Below are 21,563 nucleotides of genomic sequence, written 5' to 3' on the forward strand. Positions count from 1 at the left end.
TCCCTGTTCCATGCCTGTCATTCCAGTACCTTATTCGTTCCACCTCTCACTCCCCTTCACCCATTTTACCAATCCCCTTACCCCTGTCCCCTCTGCCAACCAACCAGTTTGGTCTCCCTATTTGTAGATTGGTTTCTACCCTGGTTTTTTTGTTTTGCTTTTTAGATTCCTCTGCAAGTGAAATAATACGTGAAAAATAATATTTGTGAAATATTAATGTATGTAAATATGTATGTAAATATATGTAAATAATAAGTGAAAAATAATATTTGTCCTTCTCTGTCTGATTTAACTCATTTAGCATAATCCTCTCCAGGTCCCCCCCCTCACCCTGTTGTCACAAATGGCACGATTTCTCAAAATTTGTGACTATGTGTGGTGATGACGTTAACTAGACTTATTGTGATCATTTCACAATATTTGCAAATATGGATCACAAATGTGAACTAACATATGTTAGTTTCCACATCTGAAACTAACATAATGTCATATGTTAACCATACCTCAAGAAAAAGAAGGAGTCATGTGCCAAGGTTGGCTCGTTAGTTTGTACAGATGTACCACGGCAATAGATCTTCTCCACTTTTCTGTAAATCTAAAATTATTCCAAGTAAAAGTTTGTTTTCTTTAAAATTGAGGGGGAAAAAAAGTCCTAGAAATCACTCAAATTCAAGGGGAGGTGACATATATTGCATCTCTCAATGGGAAGAGTATAGAAAAGTGTGTCCAACTTCAATCCACTGTATCTTGTCTCCTGCACCTTTTCCATCCATTCTATCTACTTCACTATGGTTCCCTGATTTAATGAATATTTTCAAACATCTTTTAAAAATTAAGAACCTGTGCTAAAAAAAAAAAAAAACCTGTGCTAACGCGATAAGGAAGTAAAATAACATACACACGGGTTCTTCTACTCATTACTGGCTTATTATCTGCACAGCAAATCTACTAACGAAGCAGTTCACTTCTTCCTTGATCTAACTTTGTCATCTGTAGAAAATTTACCTTACTGAGATATTTTGACAAATAAGAGAAAACACTAAATTGCCTAACACAGTATCTGGAACGTACTAAACCATAAATAGTCAACTTTTCCTTCCCTAAATTAGAGATAACTGTGGTTAATCTGTGTAGTTTGAGTATAATACAGGATTCGGGGATGGAGACAAAAGGGAAATGAAATTTTACTTTGTCAACTCCAGTATCATAACAGAAATAGGATCCTTCACACTCATGTCTAGGGAATATGGAGTTTAGTTAATGAAGGGGTTTATTTGGGGACATCGAGAAGCTAGCAAGTCTACTATCCTTTAATAGGGGCAAGACACAAGGAACTTGTGAAAATACCCAGGTTCTGATAGTTGTTCAGTCTCATACACTGTGTTGGTTTATGGAGAGTTCTTTTTTCCTTTATCACTGTCTTATATTAGAGTGATTTGGGGTGTATACGAGTACAAACTTTTTTGCACATTAGTACCTAGATTTAAAGAATGGAATTCCTATAATTCATTTTATTTCAGATTTACAGTATTTATGGTACTTTCTACATTGTAAGTACTCGGTAACTAATTGGTTAAACTCCTAAGGTTTTTTATTTTTTGGTAAATGGCAATAAGACATGAATAACAGTAATCTAGATACTGCATCACTTTACAGAAACTAACAAATTTCTTGATGACAAGGAACATAGTTTCATAGGTGCAAGTTGAAGCCCTACAATTTCCACTGGATCAATATTGAAAAATTGTAGTAATCTTCCTCCAGCATGTATTCAGTTTTACAAATAGATAATCTCAACATATGTAAATAATTCTGAACTTCTTCCTTCCTTTTTACTTTCAAATTCATAGTGTGGACTCCTATTGGCTTGTGTAACTCATAACTAAAGAGGAATTGCCTAAAAAGAACGTAACCGTCCAGTGAAATTCCTGTTATTTTATACGTTTAATAGGTATGTTTTGAATCATAATAGAACTCCGTTAACAATTTCTTACTTTTTATTGAAAAACTTAATTATAAGATATAGATTTTAGGAATAACATACATCATTTACTTCCAAGCCATGAAAGAGCCATTAAAATAACCATGTTTTTGTATTTCAAGAGTATATTTAGTGTGTGTTCACTGCCTTTCATCACCAGAAAAAAACACTTCAGGATGAAGCAGAAAATAGAAAATTTTAGGTAAAGCAGAAAGAACATGAAAATGAAATTGACATTATCAAATATTCTTATATTTGATCAGGCTGTGACTCACTATCTTTCTGAAAAACATTTTCAGATTTTTTTTAGTTAGTCCAGTTCTGTGTAGGGCACACGGAACACGCAGCGCCATCAGGGCGTTGAAATAGAGGATTCCGCTGCCTAACCAATAAAAGGCTAAACAATGGAAGTGGACTAATAGTGTAGAAGTTTTCCACTTGTAGTATCTGTCAGAACCTTTGTCCTTGGGACGCCCAAGGGGCTCAGTGGTTGAGTGGCTCCCTCTGGCCCAGGGCGGGACCCCGGGGTCCTGGGATCGAGTCCCACGTCGGGCTTCCTGCAGGAAGCCTGCCTCTCCCTCATCTGTGTCTCTGCCTCTCTCTCTGTGTCTCTCACAAATAAATAAATAAAACCTTTTAAAAAGAAAAAAAAAGCTTGTCCTATTGAAAATTAGCAATATCGACACAATCTCTTTAATTTGTATTTTAAATTAAAATTTAGAAGATATGAAATTGAACATGGCGTTGTCAGAGGTCGGATGACAACAGGTCAATAACATCATGAGGAAGCCCCTTCCACTACTAGACATGTGTTCCCTCTAATTCTATGAAACATTCACAATTCACTAATTGCTAGGCGCTATATAGAATTTAAACAAACTTCCTCTCTAGTAAATTTCTAAAATAATTTGTATGAAAGCCTTCTTTTTTTTTTTTTAACAGAAACCTAGTTAGTTCTCCAGAAACAAGACGGTGAATGCAGAAGGAATTGCCAAGAGCCTTCAAGTGGTTTGTGTTATAGTTACTAGAATATTAAAAAAAAAAAGAATATGAGTCTGAAATACAAACAGGATTGCACATAATCAAAGGGTTTTTTATTTAAATCCAAATTTTTAGAAACTAGGTCAACTGTACCTAGTAGCTTTTCCGTTGAGTCCGAAAGGACTTATTTTAGCGGAGTCTGTCTTCGTCAGTTTTCATAAGTGAAAAATGTGCCTCTAAGGATCCCTTCATTCCCACTGCTCACTCGCCTCTAGATAAGCTAGTCAAATACTGCAGAGCTGCTAAGATTGAGGGTTCAAAGACAGAAGTATCCGTGACCCTAAACAACGAACTCATCCATACCTTCTTTTTTCGGCTTTCTGAAATATTTAAATATTCCAATACCAAATATTTAAACATTGCACATATTTAATGCGTCCATTCTGATGAGTTTAGACATAGGCGTATCCCCGTAATACCACTGCCAAGGTCAACGTGATCAATATAGTCATTTGGAGCAGTTAGCACAGGATCTTACGTTTCTGAGTGCACAACACCTACGTGTAAGCATCAGCACTGTAGGATCTCCAGGACGCACTCACCCTGCGTGACTGTACCTCGAAACCCACTGAAGAGCAGCTCCCCAATCCCCCCAGCCCACCTCTGTCAACCCCATTCTATTCTCTCCTATCATCTATTTATCTCACACTCCTCACATAAGTGAAATTGAATGATAAATATCTCATTGTATGTATACACCACGTTTTCTTTACCCATTCATCATCTGTCAGTAGACATTTAGGCTGTTTCCACATCTTAGCTGCTGTGCATGCTGCTGCAAAGAACAAGACAGTGCAGATTTCTCTCTGAGATCCTGATACCAATTCTTTTGGATAAATATCTGGGAGGATTGCTGAATCATGTGATAGCTCTATTTTTTATTTTCTTGAGGAAGCTCTGCACGATACTCCATAGTGGCTGCACTACATTCCCACCAACAGTGCACAACGGTTCCAATTTTTCTACATCTTCACCAGCACTTGTTAGCTTTTGTTTTTTCCAATAGTAGGTATGAGGTGATATCTCATTGTCGTTTTGATTTGCTTTTCTCTGAAAGTTAAGCCACAACCAGTTATAACCACGAGATAAACATATGAACTATCTTCTGTGACCACGAGATGTCACAAATATAATACTATGATTGATTATTAAATGTCATCTCGATTTACTAGGACAAAGAAAGTGTCTCTTTTTCACATTGTACCAATCAGTTGCTCTTGGCAATATAAAAAATAACTCGGCCATGGTACCCTCCGCCTAGCACCAAGAAGAAAAATGGAGTGTTCCTGTATAACTGATCCCTGAAAAGCAAGAGGAAGACCAATTATATGACTGAAAACAAAAATGAAAAACAAGGATGTGTAAACATAGGTATTGCAACATAAGGAGATTAAACCATGGGCAGCTCTTCAGTTGATAGCTGAAACCATTTGAAATACATGTTTTCTTGTTTGTTTTTTAATTTTTATTTATTCATGGTAGGCACACAGTGAGAGAGAGAGGGGCAGAGACACAGGCAGAGGGAGAAGCAGGCTCCATGCACCGGGAGCCTGATGTGGGATTCGATCCCGGATCTCCAGGATCGCGCCCTGGGCCAAAGGCAGGCGCCAAACTGCTGCGCCACCCAGGGATCCCTGAAATACATGTTCTTAAAATTCAGACAAAAGCTCTACCAAATCACAAAATGCTTTGAAAGCAATAGTAGAATGAAATAAGATATTAGTAAGCCAAATATTTGGAAAAAGTAGACTAATACATGAAGCAATTAGAAAATGTAGGAAAATTTGTGATTTGGTGCTGAATTGTTTACTGCACCGTAAGGTCTCAAGGAGTTCAAGAAAGGAAGGATTAATGCGCATAACATGATTTTTCAAGAGTACAGAGACTTGAATTCTGAGCCTCAAAGGATGACTAGGATTTGGAAAATGAGAGAGAGACAGAAAGAGGGAGAGAGAGAGGGAATTAAGATATATTTTTATATATCTTTTGGGATAGAAAGAATCTATGGCAAAAAAAAAAAAAAGAAAAAAGGTAATTAAGTTCCACATATGTACAATGCCCTGGGTTTATTTAATCAATAAAAAGAGAATAATAATTTTATAAGATTGTAAAAATTTGAGGAGATAATATGTGCCATCTATTAATGTGGTGTCTGAGACAGTTAATCCTAAGAACGTAAAAAAAATTGGCTTACAAAGAGTTCTTCAATTACCAACCAGCTTTATATAAGCAACCAGTGTTAACCAGGTGCCAAATACAGTAACCAAGAAAATGAATGTTTCCTGGAAGGTAGTTGAGTTTTCTGTTACTAGAAGTGACAGCAGCATTTGGTTCCTTATCAGGCAGATGTGTGAAACAATTTCAGCATTGGTTGGAAGTTGGATTGATGGGTTCCTACAGGCTTTTTCTTTAATCTTGCATTCTTCGAGTTAATATAGTTCTATTATGGATCAGCTAGAGGTTTCCTAAGACTAAGAACCATTTATAAACTCTGGCCTATAGTGACCAGTGTTTCCTACTTAATTGCCTCAGAAAGTTATGGCACTTATTTTGCTGAACTGTTGTGTGGTGTGTGTGTGTGTTGGGGGGATGTGGTTACTAAGGAATGTTCTCTGAATGAGGTCAAACCTACATATTTAGGGAAAAATAGTCCAGTTCTGCATTAAGCATTTTTCCACTTGCTTTTATCCAGACTTATTTCATAATGTTTAAAATGCTTTTCTAGGTTCCTTTCAGAAGCAATTTTATCTAAGGGTAAAAATCATAACCTGATTAAAAATGTCCAAAATGATGAAAATCTTTACTCAACTAAGTAAAATAACTAAATGACCTATTCACAAATTGAATTAACAAAGATATTTAATATGTAACCTTATGGAAAAAACTAAGGCCCAAATATTTATTTTCATGAATGTAGCCCATAGGGTTTTAGTGTTAACGACACTCATATAAAGTAGCTATAACCTGTTTCCAAATAAGACATGACGTTAGTTGAAATTCCAGAATTCCACGTCAGTAGGATATTCATTGAGAATGTCTAATGGAGGTGATCATATTCAATAGCATATTAAAATATTAGTACAAATAGAAGAAACTGCATTTGGGAGACATGAGGATTTAATTCACTGTTTTCTACTTACAAAGGAAAGTTTTGCTAATAAAACCCTCTTACATTTTATTATGGTGTCAAGTGATTAATAACAATCATATACCATGGAAAATGTCTTAAACAATGCCTTTGTTAAGTTAATTTAAAATATATATCAAAAGAATGCTCTGGCCCAGGGGTCTATGAACCTTTTTCTTTATAGGACCAGATGGTAAATATTTTAGGCTCTGTGGGGCATATGGTCTCTGATGCAAGTACTGAATTAAACCATAGTTAACAGCAGAAAATATCTAGATGAATGGGTGTAGCAGTGTTACAATAAAACCTTATTTACAAAAAAATTTTTTTTAAAACCACCTTGTTTACAAAAGCAAGTGGTGATCCAGCTGGATTTGGCCCACAGGCTTGGTTCGCCTTAGTTCACCTGTCCCAGGTGAGCAGTTAAACATACCCATAAAGTAATGGGTATTCAGATCCATAGTTTAACAAGTATTATCTTCAAAATCCTTGAGCTTTTCCTTGGGTAGAAAGGTGTTCCTTTCGATGCTTGTACACCAACACCTCAAAGGGAGATCTCTGCCGTAGCAAAGACTTCCTTTTTAGAAACAAATGCTTGACTAAATCTGCAGAAACCTCTTTAGAACTAGACTTTCACAATTAGAAAACATGGAGGAAGAAAAGTGCAGCTGCATAGGATACTGTGGACCGGTAATCAGCAGAATTGCTGATTATTTCCTGTGAGGACAATGGATCTTAATTTAGTTCTGCTCTCGTCTCCCATCTTCACCCTACATACGCATCTTTATCCTTTCATGGTCTATAGTGAGTATATTATTGCTGCTTTATCAAAATCCCATGATAGGTCCGCTATATTTTTAGAGGTTGATTTGGTTGTTATAATTTAAATGTTTCATATGTCCAAATATCTTTAAAACTCTATTTTCCTAGATTCTTTATTATGAGAATGTATAATATCTCTTCCTGTGCCTCCTAACACAGAAACACAGGCTACCAGAAGCTTAGGGAAAGCTTTCTCAGTGTAAAGAGGTAGGATTTTTATTTGAACTAAAAATAAGATCTTGTTGAATAGAATATATTTAACAGGATAAATAAGAATCTAAAAAAAAAAGAAAAAGAAAAAAAAGAATCTTTCTCCCACTTCTAGACAAGAAAAAATATCTTCATGTATATAGTTCAGTTACTTGAAATGACTCTTATCATTCCATCTAACAAATGCATTAACCAACTTCCTGTTGTTGACACAGGGGTTGTTTCCGATTACTATACCAAACAGCATTTTTTTTTTTTTACCAAACAGCATTTTAATGAACATTTAGACACAAATCTTTGCATACTAAAAATAACTCCTAGAAGCAGGATACATAGGATTAACATTTTTAGGTTTTTATACATAACTTTGGAAGAGTACGGGATATTTTCATTTTAATTCTTCCATCCAACATTTTTAAGCTATATTTATTTCACTAAAGGTTTACATTTTATGTGTTTATTTGCCATTTGCTTTCCTTCATTTGAAGATTTATTCTTCCAACCAATATGTGTCATCGTCCACATGTGCCCGAGACTTCAGAGGGTCCTGAGTGATACAGGATTGCTATTCTTGAGGAGGTTAACTCGTAATGCGTGTATCTGTCAGCTGTTCAACATGTCTATACTGAAAGTCTTCAAAGCACTGAGAATTTAGCAATGAACAAGGCAGAAAAGTTCTTCATCCTGAGGAGAGAAGAGAAAGATATGAACACTGAGAGTATATTTTTTTCAGATATTAATTACGTGAAGAAACTAGAATAGAGGATAGAGTAGGGTAGAGGATAAGCAGGGACAGTGAGGTTTGGAAGGGGAAGTCCACTTTCTTTAGAGACATATAATGAGAGAGGACTTCAGTTGAGATTTTAGCGATGAAAGGAAAGTAGTTGTGTTAAAATCTAACTGGAAGGTCTTCCAGCTTGATGGAAAAACAATTACAAAAGGTTCTGAGATAAGAGTGAATTTTCTGTCCCGAGGAGTTAGAAACACAACATGAGAGTCTAGAAGCATGACAAACAAGGCCGGGGGTGGGTGGGGGGGGGGGTGGGGAGGCGGCGAGGAGGCACGGGAGTGAAATCAAAAAGTTAGGAAGGGATGCAATCAAGCAGGATCTTGTCAGCCTATTGTAAGAAGATGTATTTTTATTCAAATATTCAAATATAGCAAGAGGCTATTGGATTGTTCTAAATGCTTTGACAGGTTTATAGTGTGTCCATGGTGTGGTTACTTGAAGTAAAATTGAGGTGGAATTCACTGTATTTGAGGGAGTTGAGGAAATTTGATGGGACGTACAAAATGACATTGAAGTCAGAGATGACATCAGGTCTAGGAAGGATGAGAGGCAGGTATGGGTGGTGTGGTAACAATCAATGATAATCCAAGGGGGGATACAGTAGCGCCATAGATAATTAGAATAAGGGTTCTAACCACATGGTGGTGAAGATGGATGGGTGATCAACTGGAAATCTAAAATGTGAGCTGGAAAAATAGCACCTTACCTACTATTTCTGTATCAACTGGATGTTAGGAAAGCCAAGTAGCCTCAATTTCATATGGTGCAGAGGGGCCAGGGAAGCCTGAGGCACTTTGAGGAAACTTGGGAAGGATTGAGAATATAGGGCGAGGTTCCAGAAGGCTGAGAGAACAAGCTTACAAGAACAGCATAGAATCATCTTTGATCAGGGTTCCAAAGAAAAGTTATTATGGAAGCTTCAGATAAAGCAAAAAAACAATAATCATCCCATAGTGATCCCTGGACTCTCATCTCATGGTGAAAACAGCGTCAGTTCTTACAACCAAAAGGATTCAGACTTTTCTTCATGTATTTTTTATTTATTAAAACCACTGAAGCCTTTATCAGACATTACTGGATGCTAGAATTCTAAAACAAATAAGAAATGATCCTTTTTCCTCAAGGGGCTGGCTGTCTAGGAGAAAGATGCAGAAAGTATTTTCTGAAGGTATGTAGAGATTGACTATAATTATATGTAAATTCATAAAATATTAATCACCTTTGCTCTAAGATCAAAGGGCTCATTTTGAAGAGAACATTTTTCAAGAATTCCATACTAAAATATTTCTGCTACGTGCTGAAGAATTTTAGGCCGAATTCCACACTGGGTGTAGCACAGAGAGGCCAGTGCCATGTGTATTTATGGAAGGTCTTAAGCAAGAGAGTTATTCATGATGGGAATTCTTCTAAGACAAATCTTAAATATATTCGGATTGGGGTCCAGGGCCTGCTGCCCGTCCCTGACTCTTACCGTGCAAATGTCCCATTATATTATTTAAGGATGGTTTGGTCTTTATTCAGAACAAACTGAGTGAGGTTGTTTTGCTTAAAATGTATGCTGGACGTGTCAGAAGCAGTCAGATTTTGTCATGCACTTATTTTATGACAGATCCAGGCCATAGACATGAAGCTTGGCAAGTACCTTATAAATTATAGCTGTTCTGAAGCTTACAGAGTGGCTCTTAACACAGGGCCACCTTCTAAATATTCTTGCAAAAATAAAAATGATACAGTTACCTAATACAAGGATGCAAAAAGCAATTCCTCCAAAAACTAAGTTCTAAGCACCGGTAATAGTCTCAGATTTTTTTTATGAAACTGTTTTATTTTCCAACAAACCTAAAACTGTCACTATTAATAGAAAACCATGTTATATTATGTAATGCTTTTCTTTAAAGTTTAACCAGCCCTAACTTTAAAGTCCTGGCACAGTTTCTATTTGACAAAGTCTCATCCACAAGAGATGTGACACTTAATGTCACTCTTTGTTTTATATTTATTGATTTTGGTAATCTTTAGATTCTAAGTGGAAACGTCCCATAAAGGCTATCATTACTTGGAAGAACAATCTATACCTCTTCACTCATTAATTTAGAATAATTGCTTTGTATTAAATATTGAGGCCAAATAGTAGACTTTTTTTAGATATTTGATTACATCAAAAATAAAGATCCCAGTATAAAACTAATATTCAAACTGGGAAAAAATCTAATAAATTAATGAAAGAGTTTAAGTTTTATCTGAGACAGTTTAACACAAGGACCTGTGTATTCAACCTGTAGATTAAACTTTCACCTTTAACATAAAATTTTATATAAACTCATTATGGTATCATTTAAAAGTTCTTTATAATTTGTTTCTGCAAAGTATAAAAAAAATTCCCAAATACTTTTATTAGCTATTTTTAAAAATTGCCAAAACATTTTATCCTTGTATACTTAATTATCATTGACTTATTATACATTCTAGTTGACTTTCATAATTTTTATAACCTTTCTAGGAAATATATGTCAATACATGATTCCCCTCAGGCAACTAACAAAGGTGAATTTCTCTTTTCCTTGTCTAGTGTTATAGAATGGCTTCTTTGGGCCAACTGGAAGATTTTGTAATCATCCAATTCCAAAGCCCATTAATAGAAAAATGTGTTTCAGTCAAAATACACCAACTTTAAACTATGGTACTTAAAGCGTAGCCATTGGCGTGTAATCGTAAGGACAAATGTGAAATAACAGAAATAGCTCACATTTTCCAGTTCTGCTGACCCAGCAATCTCCATTCAACTCTTGGTTTCAAGATAATGAATTTCACATAGGTGGTATCCTGAAGTTCAGGACATAAATACTATTCTTAGTCAGGGGAGCAGTTGCAATGGGTACAATAGTTTTCTCATTAATAGCATTGAAGAGATCAAATTACATCTTGACTCCAAAATATCTTATGCCAAAACAATAGTATAAACTTAGGTCTGATCTGCATTAAAATAATAAATCTTTCAAGGAGAAATAAAAGTTTCACTCTTTTCATCTAACCACATAGATAAAGACAATAATATGGGAACAAAATTAAATTAAAAAACAAAACAAAACTAGGATCTTGCAACTATAGACATGATGATAAAACTGTGCCCTTGACATTAACAACTAGAAAACTGAACAAAATCATGAAACAACTCTTTTCAGACACTGGACAAAACGCAACTCAGGACTCTGATCCATGAGGTAAGAAAAACAAGAGAGACGACCATTACGATTATCCTGTCTTTATGCCTAGAAACATATTCCCAGACCACAATGAAGGCAGAGGGAAACAAGCAGAGCATGGTGTTCTTACTGACATTAGGAGAGAGAGAATCAAATTTGGGGAGACTGAGGCAATTATTATGACTTCCCCATTAGTATGTAATGGAGAAGAGGGAAATACACAGGGAAAGCATTATAGAAATTTGAATAGGGGTTGCATTGAGTCTTTGGATAAACACTAAACTGCCCACCCAAGGTTAAGTTCATCAAAGCTCGGCAATGAAATATCATGGGGTTGGAAACTATAATTCCTAATGCTCTCACAGGATAGAGAGATACTCAAAATCCAATCAACCAGAGTGAAGGAACTTTATCAAGTATTCAAGCATTCATTAGAGACCCAAGAAGGCCATACTCTAGAAAAAGGATGTGGTGTTAGGAGTTTCAGCTATTCTGCATGCAAATGAACAAACATGAAAATCCTCAAAACAGCAAGTTGATCCACAAGTAACAAATTATTGCAAAATAAAACAAAGTGCCCAAAATATTTAAAGAAAGACAACCAAATCCAAACATTAGACAACTTAATATTTATAATATCCAGCATCCACAAAAACCATACTAGACATGCCAAAAATCAGAAAAATGTGATCAATAACCAGGAGATTAATAGAACCAGATCCAGAAGTGACAAGGCTGATAGAAGTAACAGAACAGGACTTAAAACAAAACAAAAACAAAAATAAGAACGACTATTTTAAATATACTTAAGAACTTAAAGAAAAATGTAATGAGATGCAAAGTATATTAGAAAGAATCAGGGGCGCCTGGGCGACTCAGTCAGTTAAGCGTCTGCCTTCAGCTCAGGTCATGATCCGAGGTCCTGGGATAGAGTCCTGAGTTGGGCTCGGTGGGGAGTCTGCTTCTCCCTCTCCCTCGGCCCATCCCTCTCATTCATGCTCTCTCTGTGTCTCTCAAATAAATAAAACCTTAAAAAAAAAAAAGAAAAGAACCAAATGGAACCTCTAGAAATGAAAAGTCCAAAATCTGAAAAGAAGTATATTGGATGGTTTAATATCAGATTAGATGGTATAGAAAAAATAAATGACTATCCAAACTGAAACATAGAGAAAAAAGCTTTAAAAAAAATGAACAGGCCCTAGGTGATATGTGGCACAATATTAAAAGTCTAAAATACCTACAGTTGGAATTACAGAGGAAAGGAGAGTGAAAATATTTGAAGAAATAATGAAAATTTTACATCCAGAGGAACAAGGATTGCAATTCTATTGACTTCTTTTCAGAAACAAGGAAAACCCAAAGAAAATAGACTATAAGTTATACTCTCATACAGCCTGTTAAATTAAAATCTAATATCTAGCAAAAATATTTTTTTTTAAATTTATTTATGATAGTCACAGAGAGAGAGAGAGAGAGAGAGGCAGAGACACAGGCAGAGGGAGTGCTTAAGCAGGCTCCATGCACCGGGAGCCCGACGTGGGATTCGATCCCGGGTCTCCAGGATCGCGCCCTGGGCCAAAGGCAGGCGCCAAACCGCTGCGCCACCCAGGGATCCCCAAAAATATTTTTAAGAAATGAAGGTGATATAAAGAAATTTTCAGAAAAACAAAAGGTGAGAAAGTTCATTGCTAGCAGACTCTCCTCGCTGGAAGGAAACTCATTCCACATAGAAAATCAAATCTCGAGGCGCCTGGGTGGCTCAGTTGGTCGGCTTTCCAACTCTTGACTTTGGCTTAGGTCATGATCTCAGGGTGGTCAGATCAAGCCCCCCACCACCCCCCACCATGCCCAAGCCCAGCATGGAGCCTAAGATCCTCTCCCTCTCCCTCCACCCCTCCCCCTGCTCATGCAAGCATGTGCACTCTCTTGGGGAAAAAAATAAAATAAAATAAAATAATAAAATAAATAAAATAAAATAAAATAAAATAAAATAAAATATCAGATTTTTGCAAAGGAATGAAGAGTGCCCGAAAAGGAAAAAAGATAGGTAAATTAAAACTAAGACTTTTGCTCCTTGTTTTCTTATTTATTTATTTATTTATTTATTTATTAAGATTTTTATTTTATTATTTATTCATGAGAGACATAGAGAGGCAGAGACAAGGCAGAAGGAGAAGCAGGCTCCATGCAGGGAGCCCCACGTGGGAATCGATCCCGGGACCCTGGGGTCACACCCAGGGCTGAAGGCAGCACCAAACCTCTGAGCCACCTGGGCTGCCCTGTATTTTTTTTTTTTTAATTATTGTACTTTCTCAGCACTTCTCGATGTTCTCACTACCTAAAATGAAAAACCCACTAACTCAACATTCCTTAATTACTTCTTCTTAGCCCAATCCTACCCATTATTGGAGGTTATCTCAAAATTGACTTCTTCCATGGAGCCTTTCTAAATTGTCTTTGACAAAATTAATAGACTCTTTTTTTGAGGCTTATTGTGTCATAAGAAACTCTCTTTATGCACATATCTGTGTTTATATCACTTATGTACTTAGTGAGTTTTTACCGGTTAGCTATAAGCAAATTTTGCACCTTGCTTACTATGGTATCATTGTTCTCATGCATTATTAAAAAGAAGGGAATTAACATCTACTGAGTACCCACTATGCATCTTAATGGAACTAATCATTTGAAAAATACTAATCTTCACTACAACCCAAAGGAACAGAGATTATTATTCCCATTGTACACATAATGAAACAAAACCCCTGTAACTTGCTCAAGATCACAAAAATACACAGGGAAAAGCTGGAATAAGCCATCATTTGATGAAGGCAGAGCATACATTTGTTCCACTAAATATTGTCTGCAATTAATTGGCAAAAATAAACTGAACACTTTATATGGATAAGTTGTTAAAATATTAAGTATTTCAAAGAAGGAAGGACGAAGGGAGAAAAATGGCAGAAGGACCGGAAGATACTAACAAGTATTTGAAGCAGAAATTCCAAGCGTTTTGGTTTAGAACATGTCATATAGAACACCCACGGGAGTACAAAAGGATAAATCAAAGTTACATTCGGCTCAGTACACGATGGGTATCCTTTAGGATGGAAAAAAAAAAGCACAGCTACTATTAAAAATAATGATTTTAAAGAGATAGAATTGGGATTGATTTGGATTTCTTAGAGTTAGAGGAAGTAACCTGAATAAATGATGCATTGAACTGCTGTTGGCCAACTCGAAAAGCGGTCGTATGAATGCCTGAATGAGGAAATATATTCTTTCAAGTAGATCAAGTCCCTTCAATGGATGTTACATATGTATAGAATTAAAGAGATCTGTATCCTAAGAATTAAAATGATGGTGAGACGCCTCTTATTTTGGATATCAAACTCAAGAACACATTAGTGAATGCCGCAGTCACTCCAAAAATGGCAGCTGTACACCCAAAATGAATATAACATTGTATATCAGCTATACATCAATAAAAAATAAAGAAAGCTGCTAATCTCTGAACTACAATAAAAAAAAAGTGAGGAATACTTTTGTGCTATGAAGCCTCAAAGAATATTGCTCAATGACAGTGATTCTTCTGAGATAATGTCATGGCTTTTACTTGGTTCTTTGAATATATGGTTTGGAGCTAGTGTGACATAGGGTATTAAAATATTCACAAATATCACATATATATCACATATTTATATGCCTATATGTGTGTATATATATATACATATATGTGGACATATAAATATAAATGTAGGATACATCTAATTACAAATCGAATAATATCAAAATATTGGGGTTATGCCCATATGTATGTTATTCTGATGGATCTATATCATGGCCAGATAAAAATTGTTATATAATTTATCACCAAAAGTAGAATGGGCAGGTGTTTCTAACTTTCATTTTTGTCACCTTAAGACAAATATATGCAATGTGACCAGCACCAATGCTTTGTGAACATGACATAATAACTGCTGAAGTATATGGAGTTAATATCTAAGAGATGTATACATCTCACGAAAATACATATTTAAATATATTCCTGAAAGAGGTTAACAGAGTTTTTCCAATAAGTGATTTTAGGATATTGAACCATTTTTTTTAAATGTATTTACTGAGGCTTTCTTTTCAACATACACTCCAAATAGGTTCATAATAACAATGATTAAAATTTAAAATAATGATGATCTTCAATAATAGGAAGCAATTATTGTGGTAACAATCTATAGAAGATAACATCAAGCAGCTAATAGCAAAGGCAAAATTATAGGGACTGAATAATTGTGGTAATCCAATGAACGATTTCTCTACTAAAAATGCTTATTTCATGGCAACCTGGTTAATTAATATTGTCAGTTGCGAATCGATTCAAAACAAACGGGTATATCAGCTAAAACAAATAAGCATCACAGTAGATCCAGTTGATAAATATTTCTGGAGATAGACTTCAATTAGATAAATAGATAAGAGCTATAGATGCAGTATTGAGTCATGAATCATGATGTTAACTGACACCACAAATATTACCTAGTGTTTAAACTCCATGTGATCTGTGACTCTGTTTACCACGACGCCCACAGACCTAACTCTTGCTCATTGTAGGTGGTAAGTGATTATCTGTGGAACGAGTGAACTGGAAGAAGAAAAATCTCTTCTGAGAATAATCTTCGCAATGGGAAGATCCATATTCACTCCTTTTCTATGTGTATTTCTATATATGCACTTTTCAATCTTTTCTCTGTGCTTTTACTGAGTCCATGTCTTACAAGGATATTTTCCAAAGCAAAAAAGTTCGATGAATTGCTAATTATGTGCCTGGTAGGTTACTTTTTTTTTTTTTAAACATCATTTCACTGAACAATATGTGGCCTAGAGGGAACTGGAAAGCTTAACATATGGGTTAAAGTGCTCCTTTCGGGGTTTCACCGTGACACTGCACTGCACAGTTTTATGAGTTCCAGGAAAACAAGTGAAAACAGTAATTCAGACTCCAGTCTAACTATCTCAATAATCTTAATTTTTGTTCTCACTTATGGCACAGCCATCTTGGGAGTTCTTATTACGAAACTTAAATTACTGAACTGGCAGAACAGTTCAAACAGCAATGGTGTCCAACCCATCCAAGAGGTTTGTGTGGTGGAGGGTGGCAGGAGGCCGGGGACCTCTTCCAAGTCATTCGTATTACACTCCCAGTGAGTATCATGCTCTATCTGGTATTGTCAGTGTCCTGACGTGAAAGCCACAGATTTCTTATATGAAAACAGGTCTTCTCAGTGTCTCACACCAGCCCTACTGTGCTCACTCAAGATTTCACGAGAAAGGACTTACCAATACCACCAACCCACTGAATGTGAGAAATAGGCAAGAGGTGAATACGTCAATGATCATGCGATTCAAAGTCTTATATCTAAAATGAGTACAAAAAAGGTCTGAGAAAGGAAGATCTGGCCCTAAAAAAAAGAAAGAAAGAGCAGACCCCAAATAAGTGGGTTATTTAATAACATGTTATTATTGAGAATGAGAAGTTAATGGGTAAGCCAAGAGAAGTGATGACAGTCAACGTAAGAGGGGAGGCTGGGGCAGCATTAAAAGGTAACTTGACTTGGTGCCGGGTGGCTATCTAGCTCTAGCCCATGCATGTAAAACATGTGGAATTTAAGAAACAAAACAAATGAGCAAGGGGTGGCGGGGTGAGGGGAGAGAAAGAGGCAAACCGGAAATAGACTCTTAATCATAGAGAAAAAAGTGAATTACCAGAAGGGAGAAGAGGGGAATGGGTTAAACAGGTGATGGGGACCAAGGGGTGCGTGTGGGAAGTTCCGGGTGTTGTATCCAGTGTTGGACTCCCATACTGTACACATGAAACTAACATTGCTCTGCATGTTAACTAACTGGAATTTAAATAAAAACTTAAAAAAAAAAAAAAAAACCAACGCAGTAAAGACCGGGATATAAATGTAGTAAATTCTATGGAGCTTTGTTCCAGAACTTCAACATTTTTCAATATTTTTGGATAGCTCAATGACGTGTGAGGCTCTACAAGTGGTATAGGACGTATCATGATTGAATGAATAAATATTGAAGACATGATCTCAAATATACACACAAATCCTTAGGGTTTCTTCCTTTTTAAATCAATATTCCAGGTCAAGTGAAATAAAATTACTGGGATAGGCTCCAGTTGGCGTTCTGGTTTTCTATTCCTGGAGTGGAAATGTCAGGGCTGAGCTATGTGTTGAATCTTTTCTCCTTCTCCCTATGAATATGGGAAGAGGCTAAAGAACACAGCTTTCTGGAAGTTCATGGAAAGGAAGGGGGGCTGAAGAAAGCACCCAGGAGGGAGCAGCCCGGGTTCACACCCAGGGGGAGTGTCACCATCTCCGCTCACGGGAAACACGGTCTATCATCGCCAATGGTTCAGAGGGTGATCCAGATCCTCTGGGTGACTGAAGTCTTTGCAAAAAGTATAACCTTGCCATCAGAGGGCCCGTTTCCTCACTCCATCCCATGAATTCCTTGATCCAAACAAACCAGCTCTGAAGACATGGTCAGACCACCCACGTAGTCCTGCATTTCCTGAGCTCAGCACCACATTAAAAATCACTGTCTCATGGCCGGAGTGTGTATGCCCTAGATTTGGACTTGGGAAAAATGTCCCCCGGCACCTGACATCACTGAGCATTAAAAATACCTGATCTTAACTCGGACGGGACAGAGAAAGGAAGAAGAGGGTTTTCTTAGGATTTCTAAGTTCTGGACCAGTTTACAGCTTCTTAAAGAGAAAGGATTGGGGCAGCCTGGGGGGTTCAGCAGTTGAGCATCTGCCTTGAGCTCAGGGCATGACCCCAGGTCGCGAGGTCGAGTCGCACGTCGAGCTCCCTGCATGGAGCCTGCTTCTCCCTCTGCCTGTGTCTCTGCCTCTCTCTCTCTCTGTATCTCTCATGAATAAATAAATAAAATCTTTAAAAAAAAAGAAAAAAAGGATTCAGGCTTCAATGTATCAAAGAGATCATGGTCATAAGAGGTTAGCAGAAAATATGAATTATTTTTAGATAATGGATATTTGGAGACCGTAGATTTAGCTTGGACACGGATGTGAAGTTTGCAGAATGGGACCGGTGGAGCCAGCCATGTAATGCACGGGGCTGAGCCTGTGTCGCCTCCTGGGGAAGTCAGAAAAGGCCTCACTGACCGCGGGAGTTGAGAGTAAATACGGCACAGATGCACCTCTGTTCGCATGTCCCACTGTATGCACCTGTAGGTAGGTGTGTGCATGTGTTGCGTGTCCTCGGCATCCCCCCCGTTGTATTGTGAGGGTCTTCAGGGTGCGGGTCTGTGGTTGAAGTCTCTTGGTGTTTGAGCCTGGCTTGCAGCAGGGAGCCGCTCAGGGCTCGCTCTGCACCAACACCAGCATGCCTCAGTGGGTGCTACCTCCGAGGGAGGTAAAGGAAGCCGAGCTTGCACGTGGCTTGCATGTTGATGACCAGCAGGCCACCACCGGGGACTGTACTTCACCTCCCTAGCTGGCACGAGGAAGCAGGAGCGGCAGGGACTGGCTGCTTGCAAGGCCAGCTTCCTCCCTCCGCCCTCCCTCGGGGTTGAGGAGATCAAGCGGAGTCAGCTCCCCACAACCAGACGAGGAGCAAACCCATCTGGGAAACACGGAGCCAAAGAACCCGGCTGCCTGCAACCAGGTCAAAGCATGAGAAGAGCCACCTGGGCCTCGATGGCCACTCCAGGCCCCGGGCTCCTGGTTGCTCGCTGGCCCCGACAGAACCTATATAGGTTTACACTATTTTAAAGATATTTTAGACAATTTTTTAAAGATAAAGATATTTATCCACTTAAAGATATTTTAGGCAATCATTGGCAGTATCTGCACCCCAGGGTGTCCAGGCTATATCAGGAAGGTGGTACGAGGTAAGCGTCTCTCAAAGTGGCAGTTATAAGTGAGTAAGACATAGGGAGATAAATCACTTGGTCATCATATTGATCTGAATTCTTGGAGGACATAGATCATAAATTTGAAGGAGAAAGGCAATGTATTTCCACAAATGGATAGTGCTTAAGTCCCTAAAATGCTCCTTGAAAAAAAATGAGACCCAAAAGAGGTCGATCTACCCTAAAGCCATCTCGCCTCCAATCTTGGCAGATTTCTGAATTCTTAAAACTTCTTGACTGTCCCCTTAGTTTGGCACGTCTTCAAGGGGTGAGGCAAAAGGGGCGTTTGCTGGTTCTAAAATCAGAGAATCCAGGCTAGGAAACAAGCCTGGCCTCTTACCGATTGTTAACCGTAAGCAAGTTGCTTAACCTAAGTACTAACTGCCCTATCTGCAAAACTAAGTTTGTGGTAGAAAAAATGTACACAGGTCTCAAAAATCACGTGATGCACGAAATGCAATGCAGCCTTAAACCAGAAACCATTCCATTTCTTTGTAGAGCCCTGTTTTAGGAGCTAGTAAAAAACATGCCAGTAAAACATCTGGTAATTCCTGAAAAATTCTAGTGCTCTATATTACATTATGTGGTTGTGTGATAAAGCACCAAACACTATAGGTTAGGTCTCACTGAAATTCATAATTGGTTTATTGCCAGAAGAAATTGGCAAGCACACATAGAAGTTCACAAATTTTTAATTTCGTCTTCACTCCTTAAGATTTTCAGCTCAGCAAAAAATAACCTTGCCCATCTCAACGGAACCCCTCTAAGCTTCGTTTCTTTTTCTTCTATAAAGCGCAGAGAATAATCCCAAATCTGATTAAATCGCAGGCTTAAGAAAAAGTAAATAAAATAATGTAAAAATAGCTATTATTTTACCTAGGAATGGCCCGCGTATATGAACAAAATCCAGAGTCGCTTGTAAGCCTGAGTTGCTTTACTCCCGCGCTCAGGAGAATGACCTATTGTTCGGTGAGATTCTTTGAATCACTCACTCAAATCATACTGACATATTTCAAATATTATACCAAGTTGGAGGATGCTGAGATATGTAAAAACACATCCCCTAATTTCAAGATATGCATAGTCCAGAAAGAGTTGTATACTCAGCTCACGGTGATGCACCTATATTTCATTTGCAAACATAGTTTATTTAAACTTTTGAGTTGGAATGCTTTTTCATATACCCTCCAGTGATTTAAATGCTCAATCCCTCCTTTTCTTCTTGTATGAACCAGCCCAGTCAAATATGATATGTGTACTCGTCTCCCAAAGGCGGTGCAATAGAGGTTCTCCTTCCCGTAGCCAAACAGAAACCCCAGAACACGTGCCTCACTAAGTGGTTTGACTCCAAGGACACCTTCAGGAGGTGCGTTGCCCCAGCAAGCTGTGGACCTAACATTCAGATCATCCATTCTTATTTATATATTTCTCTCAAAAGCTTCTCTTTTTGTTTTGTTTTGTTTTTGCTTTTCTGCTGGACCATGCATACCTCTAAATATTTCTTGGATTTGCTCTATTCCATTTAGTTTTGTCAAAACATACACCTGCTACGCAAGTTACCCTCCTCTTACCTCCTTCTGAGGCTTATGCTTCTCTCAAACTCAACAAGATAACACATCTTTGCGAGTAGACTATTCCTCCACTCTACTAATTTCTCCCTTTTCTGAGCTCCTGTAGCACTCCTAAGGCCTGTACCACCTATTTGGGAGTATAACCACATGTGGAGACATTTCTGCAGCCATTTCAATTTTTTTTCTAAAACTGCATTTTTTTAGTTTTATAGAGCACAAATTGGGTATTAAAAAAATGAGTGGGAAATACCAAAAAGGGAAACAGAACATGAGAGACTCCTAACTCTGGGAAACGAACTAAGGGTGGTAGAAGGGGAGTTGGGCGGGGGGTGGGGGTGACTGGGTGACGGGCACTGAGGGGGGCACTTGACGGGATGAGCACTGGGTGTTATGCTATATGTTGGCAAATCGAACTCCAATAAAAAATAAATTTATAAAAAAAATTCTATTATAAATTCCAGACCTTCCTCCAGTGAAATCTTAGTGAAGTGACTTGGTGAATAAGCAGTGAAGGATGACGCAGCTCAATGCGTGACCTCCAATATGTGGGTCTAATACTTGTTTGATATAGTTACGTAAAATATAAAATTATGTATTTTATATATAGTAAAAGTTACTCTTCACTCTCCGAATCAACCTAAGAGTAACCCATCTATCTACTTCCTTCAGCCTTAAACACAAACAGATGCAAAACACACAAACAAAAATAAACAAGCTCCAAACTCTCATTCTGGAGCAATAGTCATTATAATCTGTCACCTATGGTGCTATATTACCATTAGTTCTCACAGAGGATTGTTCTTATATTCCGTTACAATATAACGGAAGCTTTGTGGGAAGCAAAGGCAAAAGAAAAAAATTAAATTTCCTT

The 21,563-nt window shown here is 37.6% G+C and overlaps 1 protein-coding gene across 1 annotated transcript in view; it reads right to left on the reverse strand.

Annotated features, from left to right (window-relative positions):
• Positions 1-1,979: 1,979 nt before the first annotated feature.
• The window catches only part of KCNC2 (potassium voltage-gated channel subfamily C member 2), a 228,889-nt gene continuing 209,305 nt past the window's right edge, over positions 1,980-21,563 (reverse strand). The window contains exon 5 of the mRNA XM_072843339.1: positions 1,980-7,865. Coding sequence (XP_072699440.1) covers positions 7,861-7,865 — 5 coding nt within the window. The 3' untranslated portion in view covers positions 1,980-7,860. The remainder of the gene's footprint in view (positions 7,866-21,563) is intronic.

This window comes from Canis lupus, chromosome 11, assembly GCF_048164855.1.
Source record: "Canis lupus baileyi chromosome 11, mCanLup2.hap1, whole genome shotgun sequence".
Classification (NCBI taxonomy): domain Eukaryota; kingdom Metazoa; phylum Chordata; class Mammalia; order Carnivora; family Canidae; genus Canis; species Canis lupus.